Source organism: Vipera ursinii, assembly GCF_947247035.1.
Source record: "Vipera ursinii genome assembly, chromosome: 3".
In the NCBI taxonomy this organism is placed as follows: domain Eukaryota; kingdom Metazoa; phylum Chordata; class Lepidosauria; order Squamata; family Viperidae; genus Vipera; species Vipera ursinii.
This window is the reverse complement of record NC_139516.1, coordinates 110,233,377-110,246,242: the sequence shown is the minus strand read 5'-3', so window position 1 is coordinate 110,246,242 and position 12,866 is coordinate 110,233,377. Positions and strand designations below refer to the sequence as shown.

Here is a 12,866-nt window from a genome sequence, read left to right as displayed (position 1 = left end):
CTACCATATATCGGTGTAGAAGGCAAAGTGCAGCTTATTCATTAAGTTATAAAATTTATATGCCACCCATCTTGCCTCAAGATAACTTTTCTTGAAAGTGTTAAGGTCACCATAGACGGTCACCCCTCTTATAGTTTCTACAATATGTTTTGAATTAAACATCTTGCAGAAAGTAACCATCGCAAGAGTCTTAAATCTCAGCCATCTGAAGAGGTGGCAGTGACAATTCCTAATCACATAAGTGGATCCATTTATGATGACACTTTATTTACAATGAACAGAACTTAGCTTTCTTGGGTTAGAATTGCATAGAGTGCATGATTAATATACTCTGACTTCATGTCAGTAGTCTATAAAGTCACACACATTGCTTCAGTTTCTGAAAGGAATGCTGTTATTGGTGAATAATAAGACACTGGGATTTAAACTTGAAATCAATGAATGCACTCGAGTCCATGACATGGATGGCCTTTATGTCCTCTGGCCTCATTTGTCAGCAAAGGGCATGTAACACATAACTAGAACTGTAACACAGAAGCACATCAGTTCCATCAATTCTGCTTGCTCTTGTTCTTTCTAGTGTTCTCTCAGCGCAATTTCCAAACCAATAGCTTCTTATAAGAACTCTGCTTTAAGAAATGTAGCCTTTACCTTTTTGCCAGAAATTTTAGATTGTAAACCAGAGGGAGGAGGGGTTTTGATTCTTTTATTGCTCTGTAAACTGCTTTGGCAGATTTTTAGTATCTGTTGTGATTCAGGGTCAGCCTGTGGGTTCGGCAGTTGGGTCGGACGATTCAGAGGAGGAGGAGGGGGGTGTTGGAGAGGTTGCTGAGGGGGTTGGAGAGCTTACTGATGAGAGCCCTCAGCCAGGCCCCTCCCACCTGGTCACGATGCAGACCCAGCTGTGTGAGCCTGACAGCGTGGATGAAGATGACCCACAGCTGGCCCTGTTCAAGGCCGCCCGACGCAGGAGGCAGTCAATCAGGAGTAAACAGAGGAAGGCAATGGGGCACCTCGGAAGGAGGCAGAGAGAAGCCACGCCCTGAACTGTATAAAAGGGGAATGCATGGGAGGGCTGGTTTGCTGAAGGCAACCGCTTGAATAGCTCCTGTTTCATGGTTCGTGTCTTGTTCTGTTTGCTTTTGTATCCATAAATTTGGCAGGCTTAGTTCCAGCCTCTTGCCTTCTTGTAAAAGGGGTTGTCCCTGCCTTTTCTGCAGGGCCGGTAGCAGGCTGGTACAGAACAGTATCATCCAACATCAAAGTAAGGACTCACATTCCGGTTCATTTCATGCTTCTTGGAAGAGACTTCCTGTTAATGAACAATTTACTGATAGGTGATTAAACAGTAGATTTCAATAGAAACTGAATTATCTGCAGCAGCTTGGACTGAAACTATAATTGTGGATAATACAAGATCAAATGTCAACAAGTTTGAAGTTCAATAGAATTCTACTGCCTTACCTAGTGCCTGAACTTAAAAGATTTTTTTTAATTAAGCTGATTAATTGATGATTCTCCATATTTGTTTTATATTCTGAGCCTTCAGAATATTTTAGGATGCAATTTTTCATCAGACATAGCTTGGTGGAATATTCTACATTTTTAAAATAGCTTTCTTTGAAGGCTGAGGGCCACATGGATTGGTGGCAGAGTTGTGTCAACAGAATTTTTGCTAATCTGAATAAAATGGGAGAATGGTGTTCTTTGATATTGCTTTTTTTTGCAAATTTCATGTTACCTTGGATGAAATTAAATGTCCACAGGATGAAAAGCATGCTCAGAAAGCACCAGAACCCCAAATGGGGGGATATACTAAGCTATTTGCATAGTGCACTTGCAGCGGCCAGAATTAGTGCATTGTTTTCAATGTGTATTCCCCAGTTTGTGCCTGTCTACTCTCTTGTAATCACTTCCTCTCTGATATCTGCTTTGCAAAGTAGCAGGGGAGAAAAACAACATGCCATATATAGGACAACACATATTGACTGTCATGGCAATCATATGCTGAGGAATGCTGCACAGGCCATACATGATTGTTTTTTTCATTGTTGCTAAACAAGGTAGTTGATAAATGAGAACCACCTCTACTGTTTTCTCTTATGGAATCTTCCTTTTCTCTGTTTTACATAGTCAAAGATTAATGGTATCTAAAACTCCAACTGTAATTGTGCATGTGCTAGGTTTGTAAACTAAATTTTGGGTAGCATTAAATGCTACCTGGTATCAGTTTATAATTCCCACTAAACTAAATCAAATATTTCATTATTTGAACTCACAATAATCATGACCCAGCTGTACAACCTTTAGTCAACTGATATCTCTTAGTTCTGAATGGATGCTCAAGAAGATGGGTACCCAAGACAGAACTGAGACTTCACTGATCGTATGTCATTGCCCATTGTTCTCACTTCCTGAGGTAGCTGGGTTAGTTTTGACGTTGGTGTAGGAGTCTTCTGGATTTCAGAATTTCATAAATCTGGAGTGTATGAAATAGCTCAGTTTGTGGCAAATATAGATATGTTCCATTCAGTACCTAGCAATCAACATCCTGTTGCATCACCTTCTTTAGTAAGATATTGTTTCCTCAGCCATGTTTTCATCCTACCTTCTACTGTTACATTGGTTCTGCTTTATTTATTTGTTTTTAAAACAAGTCTCAAAGGAAACATGCCAGACGGGCAGCTGTACAGTTCAGAAGAATTATTTTCCTTTCACTTAGCACAAATGAGTTGCCCCTTGTCTTCATTCACTCCTGAAATTCCAAACCAGAAGATAAAAGTCATTCCTGAATTTCAGGATGCTGATCTCATTACGCAACTCCTGCTGGGAACCCCTAATTCAGTAGTCTGCCTCTTGTTAAGTAGGGAGGGCTTCTTGTCAGAGTTGTTTCTTTGTTTTATATATGAACTGGGCCCATCTGCCTTTGAAGATGCTGCTTTTCAAGGATCATCAATAAATAGGCCCTCTGTGCACCTGACAGCTGTATAAGGGAGAGAATAGGTGATATAATGGCCTAAAATGAGGATATTTTTTTCTGAAAGACAGGTCAAGAGCCTGTGGGACAGATGGAGTTTTTGCACAGCTAGCTATAGATGCCCTGAATTACAAATGGGAGTTGCAATAACAACATATACTACTGTGATACATTATAAACAAAAACACTTATTTTTATAGTAATTTTATTTAAAAAATTACTACTACAACAATGAAAAACGAAATGCAAACTAAACTTCCTTTGTCCCTTCTCACAAAATTCTTCAAAGCTTTAAGAAACCTCTTGTACAGACATGTCAAACACAAGGCCCAGGGGCCGGATCCGGCCCGCGAAGTGGTTTCATGTGGCCCGCAAAGCCATCCTGGAAACAGTGAGGGAACGGCCCCCACTGCCTTGGCCCTGGCCCAGAGACCCTCCTTCTGCCAGAGACCCTCAGATCTGTCCCACATGAAACCACTTTGCGGGCCGGATCCGGCCCCCGGGCCTTGTGTTTACCATGTCTGGCGTAAGCCATAATGCAAAACATGATTTTTAACTCTGTATACCTCAGATCCATGGTAGTAATAGACATCAGAAAAATAATGTTCAGTATTTTTGTAAGAGACAATAGCATGAGTTTGGATGCATCTGATGCTGATGTGTAACAAGCAGCAATAAAGAATTTTGTGCACTGTCTCCCAAGAATAAGATTTTCAACCACTGATGTCTATTAAAGACATTATAGACAAAGTCTTGTCTTTCTTTGAACCTATTAACTTTTCTTATTAAAAAGTATTGATAATGAAACATTTAAAATATTTGCACTGAAAAAAGTGATTTATGACTAGACCTCACACTTATGACAGTTGCAGCATCCCAATAGCCGTGATCAAAATTTGGGTGCTTGGCAACAGGCGAGTTTTTATGAAGGAGTCATGTGATCACCATATGCGAACTTCCCAGCCAGCTTTCAACAAAGTCAATGGGGGAAGCCATATTTGCTTGATGACTGATTCAATTAATAGCTGCAGTGATTTATTTAACAACTGCGGCAAAAAAAAATGTAAAATTGGACACAAAATTTAACAACTGCCTTGCAATGGAAATTCTAGTCCCAATTTGGTCATAGGTCGAGGACTAAATGTAGTTTGAATTGCTTTTACACTTGATTGTGAGTCTGTAAAACAGCTCACTTTTTCCCACTATTTCATGCAGGAACAGTGATATATTTGCCTCGAAATTAACCATTTCCATGGCAACTCTGCAATCTCTAGTGTGAAAATATTTTATTACTGCTAAAGTCTTAACTAGAGAGTCAGTGTATTGATTAAAGCCAATGTTCTAGACTCTAGAAACTACAGATCATGGATTCTAGTCTTGCTTTAGGCACAAAAACAAGCTGGGTGACAGGGCAAGTCACTTCTCATCAGCTCTAGGAAGATGACAAACTGCTTCTGAAAAAAATTGTCAAGAAAACTGCCTGGACCTGTCCCAGTTGCATGACTGAAGACTGCCTCGAAGGTACAAAATAATAGTGATAAAAATCTAAACAGATTACAAGCATATTTAGATTTTAATGAGGTACTTTCAAATAATGAATGCATCTGTTTGAGCTTTCACACTGATAAAATCATAAAATTGCCATGAACTTATCTGGCTGTGTGACATTAGCCATCCATCATTACACTCATAGGAATGGAATATGCTACTTCAGTAACCTAGTTTTTTAAACAAAATTTCTTAAAACACACCTCTTAAAAAGAAGAGGGTTATAACTGCTGAATATAGTTGTAAATGATTAATACTACTTGCTCTCTTCCTGTTTGTTTTCCTTGCTATTTACCGTAATTGTCTGGAGATTTTCAATCATCCAGGTCATGGTGTATATATATATATATATACATATATTACTGTGATACATTATAAATTTGAATTTCTTTTTTGCTGACAAAGAGTTAAAGAATTAAATGGGAGACTAGAATAGCTATTTTGAGCTTCTTTGCTCTCATCAGCTAGCCATACCGTTTGTGGGATTGGAACCTAGGCAGCCTGCATACTAGACAGTTGTATTAACCTCCAGAAATTCAAATTTATAATGTATCGCAGTAGCGACTTGAGCACTGCTTAACGCTCCTAGGTTGGAGCTGCAAGACAAAAATGATCATAATAATAGAACTGAAATATAGCAGTTCAAAACCAAAGGTGCATCAACTAGACCAGTCTGACTGTAGAAAAAAAATATTATTTTTCTACTTTTTATTATACGCTACTGAGATACTTAAAATCAGAACAAAAATCAGGTAGAAGCTGCAGCTCCCTTTCATCAGATAAAGGACTTACAAATTGGTTAATTTAACATAGAAATCAAGTTAAATAATTGAGCATACTGTGTACACCTTACGGGATTTTTCTCCCTGCTAAATAATTACCTATTGGGGGATAAGGCCCTCATTTTACATTTGCTAAGAACAGAAATTGCTGAAAATAAAAGAATGAATAAGAGTGCTACAGATGCAGAGCCTGGATCCCTCTGAAGGTTAACTGTTAACTTGCAAAAGCTGTTTACTTGGTAAATCAACTCTTTATGAATGCCTAAACTGGGTTTCTGTCTTTTTCCATTGTTTCTGAAGGAGGAAGAGAAATGTGTGTGAATTTGTACTTGTCAACTTATTAGTGTACATCTGAAACACCTCCAGCTCCCACAAGCCCCTGAACAACATCCATGTTTCCACTGCTTAGAGAAAGACTGGCATGACGGCTACATTAAATATTCAAATCTTCATTTTCGGGCTAATGTTTTTCTTCTTCCAGACTCCAGAGGTACCACCATATACTGCTGAAAATTGCTCGAATACTACTACCTCTTGAATCACTATTAGTAGATGTTACAACTATTGATGCAGAAATCAAAGAACCTAAGAACTTGAGCTCATCAATCTGCTCAGCTAGCTCACTGCTAAAGGCAAGTTTAATTCACGTACCATCAGCCGACATGGCCTTGAAGACTTCTACATTTGTCCATAATCGAATTTCCTGTTTTGCTCTTAGTTCTGATTTCTTTATGAAAACAGTGTCATCACCCTATGTTGCAACTGTGAACTTCTTCACATAACATCTCAGTTGTGCTTTGGCTGTGAAGGGACTGATTTTGTCATCATGTACTTTAACCCTACCATCATAAAAGGCAACAATGAACTTGGATGATTTTGTTGGGTTAGGGTTGCTGAGCACAAAGAACTTTCTATATTGATCTCTGGTGAACACTGTCAGAGGCACTCTTGACATCAATCAAGACAGCAGTAATTTGCTTTCCTTAATCATGACAGTCAATTATTTGCCTTATAGTGAAAATCTGATTCACATCACTATGACCCAGTCTAAAGCCACATTGGCCTTCCTGGATGGAGAATTCTATCACTGGCTCTAGATGTGCTTGATGACCTGCACAGGGACATTTCTAACTGTTGTACAGACGGGCTAATTCTGCAATAGTTTTCATGCTGTCTTAGTGTCACTCTTTTTAAACATGGGATAGTAGCAAATATCAATTATGCTTTCCATATCACTGAGAATAACCTATGAATATAATTAACTATTTTAGCCATCCTCTCCCCCAGGCTTCAGCAACCCCAGAATGACTTGGTTTATCTTGCAGCTTTGTTATTGCTGAAGAAACATCTGTTTTGCTTGGCTTAGCTTCACATACAGCACAATATTAGGAGTTGATTTTGGATTATCTAGTTCCTGATCTAACATTGCTGGTGAATAACAATTTGAAAATAAATCAAAACAGTGTGTCCAATATTGCACCACTTTGGTTGTTGTTTCAGAAACTCAACTTATCGCAATAGTGATGGTTGGGGTGGGGCAGCTGTGCTTCCCTGAAACTGCTTCCAAGGTTGAATAGAGTGTTCATTAACCATCACACCTTTCTGATCCTTCCACTGATCCTAAAATAGCTCCTTTACACTTTTCAGCTTTTTGTGAATCAGTTTTGTTAGCTCTTTCACCGTTGCAAGTTTAACTGCATTTTTTCCTTGTCAGGCCAGTGATGTCATCCTATATCCATTTTTGGCAGTTTTTTCCTCCATGTGAGGGCAGATAGCTTTTATCACCATGTTAATGTGTTTCAACTAAAGACCAGTGACTCAAAGCTGAACCTTCTTAAGAATCAGCGTTCTCTGAAATGCATTCCAAAGCCAAGAAAATTGGCCCTCTTGTTAGTATCAGACATTTAAAACAACTGTGATTTCAATGATTGTTTAATTATCATCATTGTAATACTTTTTGTAATATTTTTATTGTAAACCATCATAAGACATGAATCAGTGGTATTTTGTCATCATCAATTTATCTTTTAGTAAGTGACCAGATTTCATATTCTCAAAACACCAAAACTAAAATAATCATCAGTACATAAAAGTGTGGGTTCTTTATGGAACCCTAGAATTAAAAATATTTTCTAGTTTTACCATTTTTTTTCTTATATATTGTTTAAATTTTATAGATAGGCCTTGCTTATTGACTGCCTCGTTTAACAACTGCTCGTACTCTGACAGTGTTTTAAAAAAAGCTTTGCAACCAATTTTCACATTTACAACCATCACAGCATCCCATGATCATGAGATTTCCATTCAGGGGCTTTGGGACCAATTTTGGACAAGCAGAATTAATGGAGAAGGTGGAAGTAAAATCAAAAGTTGTGGCCACATAATGTCTTGTTTTTCCCTTTTTGATCTTTTTATTAGTTTATAATATAAAATACAATAGCAAATAATAGGCCTTTTCTTTCTTTTTCCCTTCTTTTCTACACTTTTCCATTCCCTTTTCCCTCCCCTATGATGTTTTGCTTAATGATGGAATGGGAAGTAAGATTTTAAGCCCATCAGTCAGCTTTCCACTTGGTGATTGTAGTGCTAGTCCCAATTGTGGTTGATAAGCGAGACTACCTGTATTTAATAGAACAAAAAGAGAAAAAAAAGCTTTTTCATTTCATTCCACCTCTATGCATTTCCATTTCATATGTCCATTCTTTCCTTAAAAACTACTGTCTATACCAGTTCTGATTAAATCTTTCGACTGGAATGAAATTAAGGCATTTCCTCTTAACCGCAACCTTTCTGTGCTCTGGACAGATTCCCGTCAGTCAATAATTCATTACTGCACTTGACTGTGCAAACGTAGCAATTAATTGAAATGTACTTCGCCCTCCTACATTTGAGAGGACACAATTAAAACGATGTTAATATTAGATTTACCATGGGATATTGTGGACTGAGAATAACAACCTGGGTGCATTTATCTGTTTCATCTGAACCAGGGGTAGGCAACCTCAGCTCTTTTATGACTCATGGACTTCAACTCCCAGAATTCCTGAGCCAGCCAAGCTGGCTCAGGAATTCTGGGAGTTGAAGTCCATGAGTCATAAAAGAGCCGAGGTTGCCTACCCCTGATCTGAACCTTCTGATGTATTTGTTGAAACGCCGCTTCTCGGCTTTCTCCTCCTTAAGCAACACCAGCTGCCTGCAATTATTGCAGGTTCGAGTCCCGCCAGGCTCAAAGTTGACTCAGCCTTCCATCCTTCCGAGGTAGGTAAAACGAGGACCCAGATTGTTGGGGGCAATTAAGCTGACTTTGTAATAATGCCGCTTGGGGGTGTGTGTGAAGGCCCTGATGGGCAGGCATGTGCATAGAATGAAGGCTACTGCTAAGCTACTGCTAAGCCTGAGTCTTCGGAGAAGGGCTGGATATAAATGGAATTAAGATAAATAAATAAAAATAAAATCCGAGGCGCGCAAAGGAACGGGCGGGATCAGCCTGGCCAACGCGCGATTCGGGGCGGGGCTTGCCGGCGTAGGCGAGGCGGGGCCAGGAGGAGCTACCGACGTCCCTGGAGGACCGGAGGTGGGAAGAGTGGGCGAAAGGGAGTCGTTCTGTCCTTTCCCCCCCCAAGCTCGGTGGTTAAGATGGCGGCTGAGGGGGCGAGTCCGTGACGGCCTGTCCGGAGAACGGCGGGCGGGGAGGGGGAAAGGAGGCAGAGCGGCTCTGGGAAGCGCCGGGTGCGGCTCCTCAAGCGGGGTAGGGGCCGGCATGTGAGCGGGAGGAGGAGGAGACGGAGGGCTCTGGCGGGGGCCCAGAACGGGAGGAGAGCGGGGATGGGCCAGCAGGTGGGCCGCGTCGGCGAGCCGGGTGCCGCCGCGCTCCAACATCATCAGCCGCCGCCGCCGCTGCCGCCGCCGCAACAGCAGCAGCAGCTGCCTCTTTCCCAGCCCCAATCTCAAGCCAGAGGGCTTCGGGGGAGTAACAGCAGCGGGAGTAGGCCTGCCAGCCGGAGGCGAGAAGCGGCCGCTCCGCGAGCGGCCGACAGCGGCTTCAATATCTTCACCCAGCACGGTAAGGCGGGGAAGAGGGGCTGCGGAGCGAGCGAGGGGAAAAGGAGGGAGTGGGTTGCGGCAGATGTTGGGGAGGCGGGTGGGTGTGGCACAAAAGCCGAGGCTGGAAATGGAGCGGGGGGGGGGGAGAGTGTCACGAAGCGGGGCTGGTGGTGTTTCTTCCCCTGGCCTTTAAAAAAAAAAGTGGCAACTATTTGTCGACGGTAGACAAAGCTTGGCTTCGTCTGGTGTGCTGCCGCCTCTTAAAAAAGCCTTGGTGGAGCAGTGGGCTGATGCCTCCTTAAGTAACACCAGCTGCCTGCAATTAGTGCAGGTTCGCATCCCACCAGGCTCAAGGTGGACTCAGCCTTCCATCCTTCCGAGGGAGGTAAAATGAGGACCCAGATTGTTGGGGGCAATTCAGCTGACTTTGTAATAATGCCGCTTGGGGTGTGTGTGAAAGCCCTAATAAGCAGGCATATACATAGAATGAAGGCTACTGCTAAGCTTGTAAGCCGCCCTGAGTCTTCGGAGAAGGGCGGGGTATAAATGGAATTTAAAAAAAAAAGAGTGGCCGGCCAGAACCCGTTGGGAAGCGCCCAAGTAGGTAGCCCCCTAGTAGGTAGCCCCCTTGTCGGGGCTCAGGGTCTGATATTAATAGACGGGGGACTCCAGTTTAAGCGTATAGGTCAGGGGTAGGCAACCTCGGCTCTTTTATGACTCGTGGACTTCAACTCCCAGAATTCCTGAGCCAGCCCTGCTGGCTCAGGAATTCTGGGAGTTGAAGTCCACGAGTCATAAAAGAGCCGAGGTTGCCTACCCCTGGTATAGGTGACAATAGAAATCGCTTTCAGTGAAGCGTGTCGTGTCTTTTCAAATCGCTATAATTTTTTTCCCCCCATTTCACTGATTAATATTTAAGAAACAGCTTTATGCGTTTCATAAAGAGGTTTCCAGTTTGCCAAAAGTGCATTTTCCCCAGAAATGAGTTGATGTTCCTCAGTGTCAGAAGATATGCAACCTGGCTACCCCTTCAGCTTAGGCAATGTGTGTAGTATTTCTCAGAAGTATAATTTGCTTTGGCTTGCTTACTTTTGAAGTGTGTATACCGATGCAGTAATTTGTAGGAAGACTGTTTTTATGTTAGTCGCATGTGGTACCGTACAGGCTTATTATAACCCTTTGGGTGATGTTTGTTAACGGTTGTACTCATGGGATGTTTGGGACCTTTCTAACAGGATGCTTTGTTTGCAGTCTGAATGTAGTTTAGCTGTGATCCTTGTTTTATGAGTACAATATTGCTTTCCCTGTTTGTTACTTTCTATAGTCACAAAATTGAAGTGGTATTTTTGTTTGCCTATCTCCTCCTCATTAATATCCTAACAGCATTTTCTGTCATATTGTCCCATTTAAAATGCTTCTAGTATATTAATAATGTTGGCAAGATGCATGCCACAAAGTGCAATAATAAAGTTTTCCTATCATATAGCCCAGATGTTCTTTTATTTTTTTTTCCTAGTTTTGTGATAGTCATTTTATCATGATTCCTTTTTGTATTCTTTGGATGAATTGCAGTGATGTATCTACTCTTCTCAGGTTAACAACCTGTTTCATTATGGTTTTTATTGATATTACTGAGAACAGAAAACAAATTAGTGTTTGTTTGGGGAAAAGCTAGCATCTCTAACTGGGAGGCTGTGCAGTTAGGAAGATGGGAGATTCAATGCTATTGGACCTCATTGGTATAGCAAGGGAAGAAGGTTTCTTCCATTACACTTTTTCTCTTACGGTGATGTGATAGACACAGTATAATATCATTTGTATTATACAATACTATGTAGGGTGATCTACAACTTTACTGTTGTTGGAAGTCCATGTGACATTTATAGAAAGCCCAAATAGGCACTCATTCACATCGTATTGCTTATGTTGTATCTTGTATCTGATCTGGAAGTAGCAAACTAGTATTTATTCAGCTAAACATCACTGGGTGATTTGCAATCTTGTATGGCATTTGATAATTTGAAGTAGTTATTGTATACCTGTTATGTATGTTACTGTCTTTCTTGAAATGTGAGTTTCTACAAGTGATACCTTCATTCAGCTTGAAGACAAAATGAAATAAGAGCTTATATATTTGCTGCAGGCAGATAGAGAAATTTTCAAATTTACAGCAATGGCTTTTAAGCTTCAGAAACCTCATTTTCCTAGACTCCTTGAGCTGTGGAACCTCAATTGTATAAGTTGTTCTGAAGAAGTCTTTATGTGTGATGTGAAAGCCAATTACATAGGTCATTCCCCTGAGAATACATAATGTACATAGATAATTAGGTGGCATGTCCAATGGTATTTAATCTTATTGGTGCATCAAGAGAAGAAAAATGATTGCTTCTGCACTCTTGTTCTTTTATGGTATCTACATTCCATATTGCTAGGAGTGATATGCTATCAATATAGCTTCTATGTCCTCTAGTTAGTGTAGAATGATTAAGCACACCATTGAGAAACCCAGAAGGGCACTAAATGTAAATATATTTATTTGTATATTCAGTTTATATAACTGCTATCTCCCATTCATGATTCTGGGCAGCTTACAATTAAAACAATGCAAAAAAAAAGAATAATTATACAAACATTACAAAAAACATTAAAACAAAAAGTAAAAACCATATATACAGTCACTGGGAGAAAATTTATGGAAATATTGGTAAAACCTTATAGCTATATTAATAAGAAATGATATTGATCTCTCCATATATGGAGGAACCACTTGCAACAGTGTGGACATGCTCATAATGCATCTTCTTGCATCACAACCCATACAAGTGCTAACATAGTATTCTCTTTAATTCCTTCCCATGTTACTGTGTTTCCCTGAAAATAAGACTTATTATTATTTTTGCCTACAAAGGAGGTACTAGGTCTTATATTCTGGGGGTGTCTTTTCCACGGTCTCACCTTGTGGTTGCACCAATGGTGAAATGCAGGCTGGGAGGAATCTGGAATTCCATTCTCAGCTGCAGAGGCATTTCCTGAACGCGAAATGCAGGCTGGGGGGGTGCTGCAGAAGTGGGCCGGCGAGGCAGGTGTCGATTCATGGGAGGCCTGGCTGCAATGGTAAGTGGGTGTGGGGCCCATAGGGCAGCTCCACCCCCCACCCCCCATCCTAGCTTGGTTTTTAGGCATGGTTTTTTTTGTTAGAATGCAAAACAAAAATATTTTCCCACAAGCATACCATTATTTCAAAATCCTATTTCAAATTTATCTGGAATCTTTGTAATGATGCTACGACCATCATAATATGCATGATGATTGCCAAGCACCCTAATCATGATCACATGATTGTGGAGAGGCTGTAACAGTTGTAAGTTGAGGACTAGTCAGACGTCACTTTTTTTTAGTACTGTTGAAATTCTAGTCACTTAATAAATACCGTGTTTCCATGAAAATAAGACCCAGTCTTACTTTTTTTTTTTTTGCTTCCAAAAGAGGCATCAGGTCTTATTTTTAAGGGATGT

General features: G+C 40.7%; 1 protein-coding gene across 1 annotated transcript in view; it reads left to right on the top strand.

The window, feature by feature from the left end:
- The first annotated feature begins 9,067 nt into the window (after nt 1–9,067).
- Nucleotides 9,068–12,866, top strand: part of ABL2 (ABL proto-oncogene 2, non-receptor tyrosine kinase) — a 61,064-nt gene continuing 57,265 nt past the window's right edge. Inside the window, exon 1 of the mRNA XM_083358154.1 lies at nt 9,068–9,370. Coding sequence (XP_083214280.1) covers nt 9,133–9,370 — 238 coding nt within the window. The 5' untranslated portion in view covers nt 9,068–9,132. The remainder of the gene's footprint in view (nt 9,371–12,866) is intronic.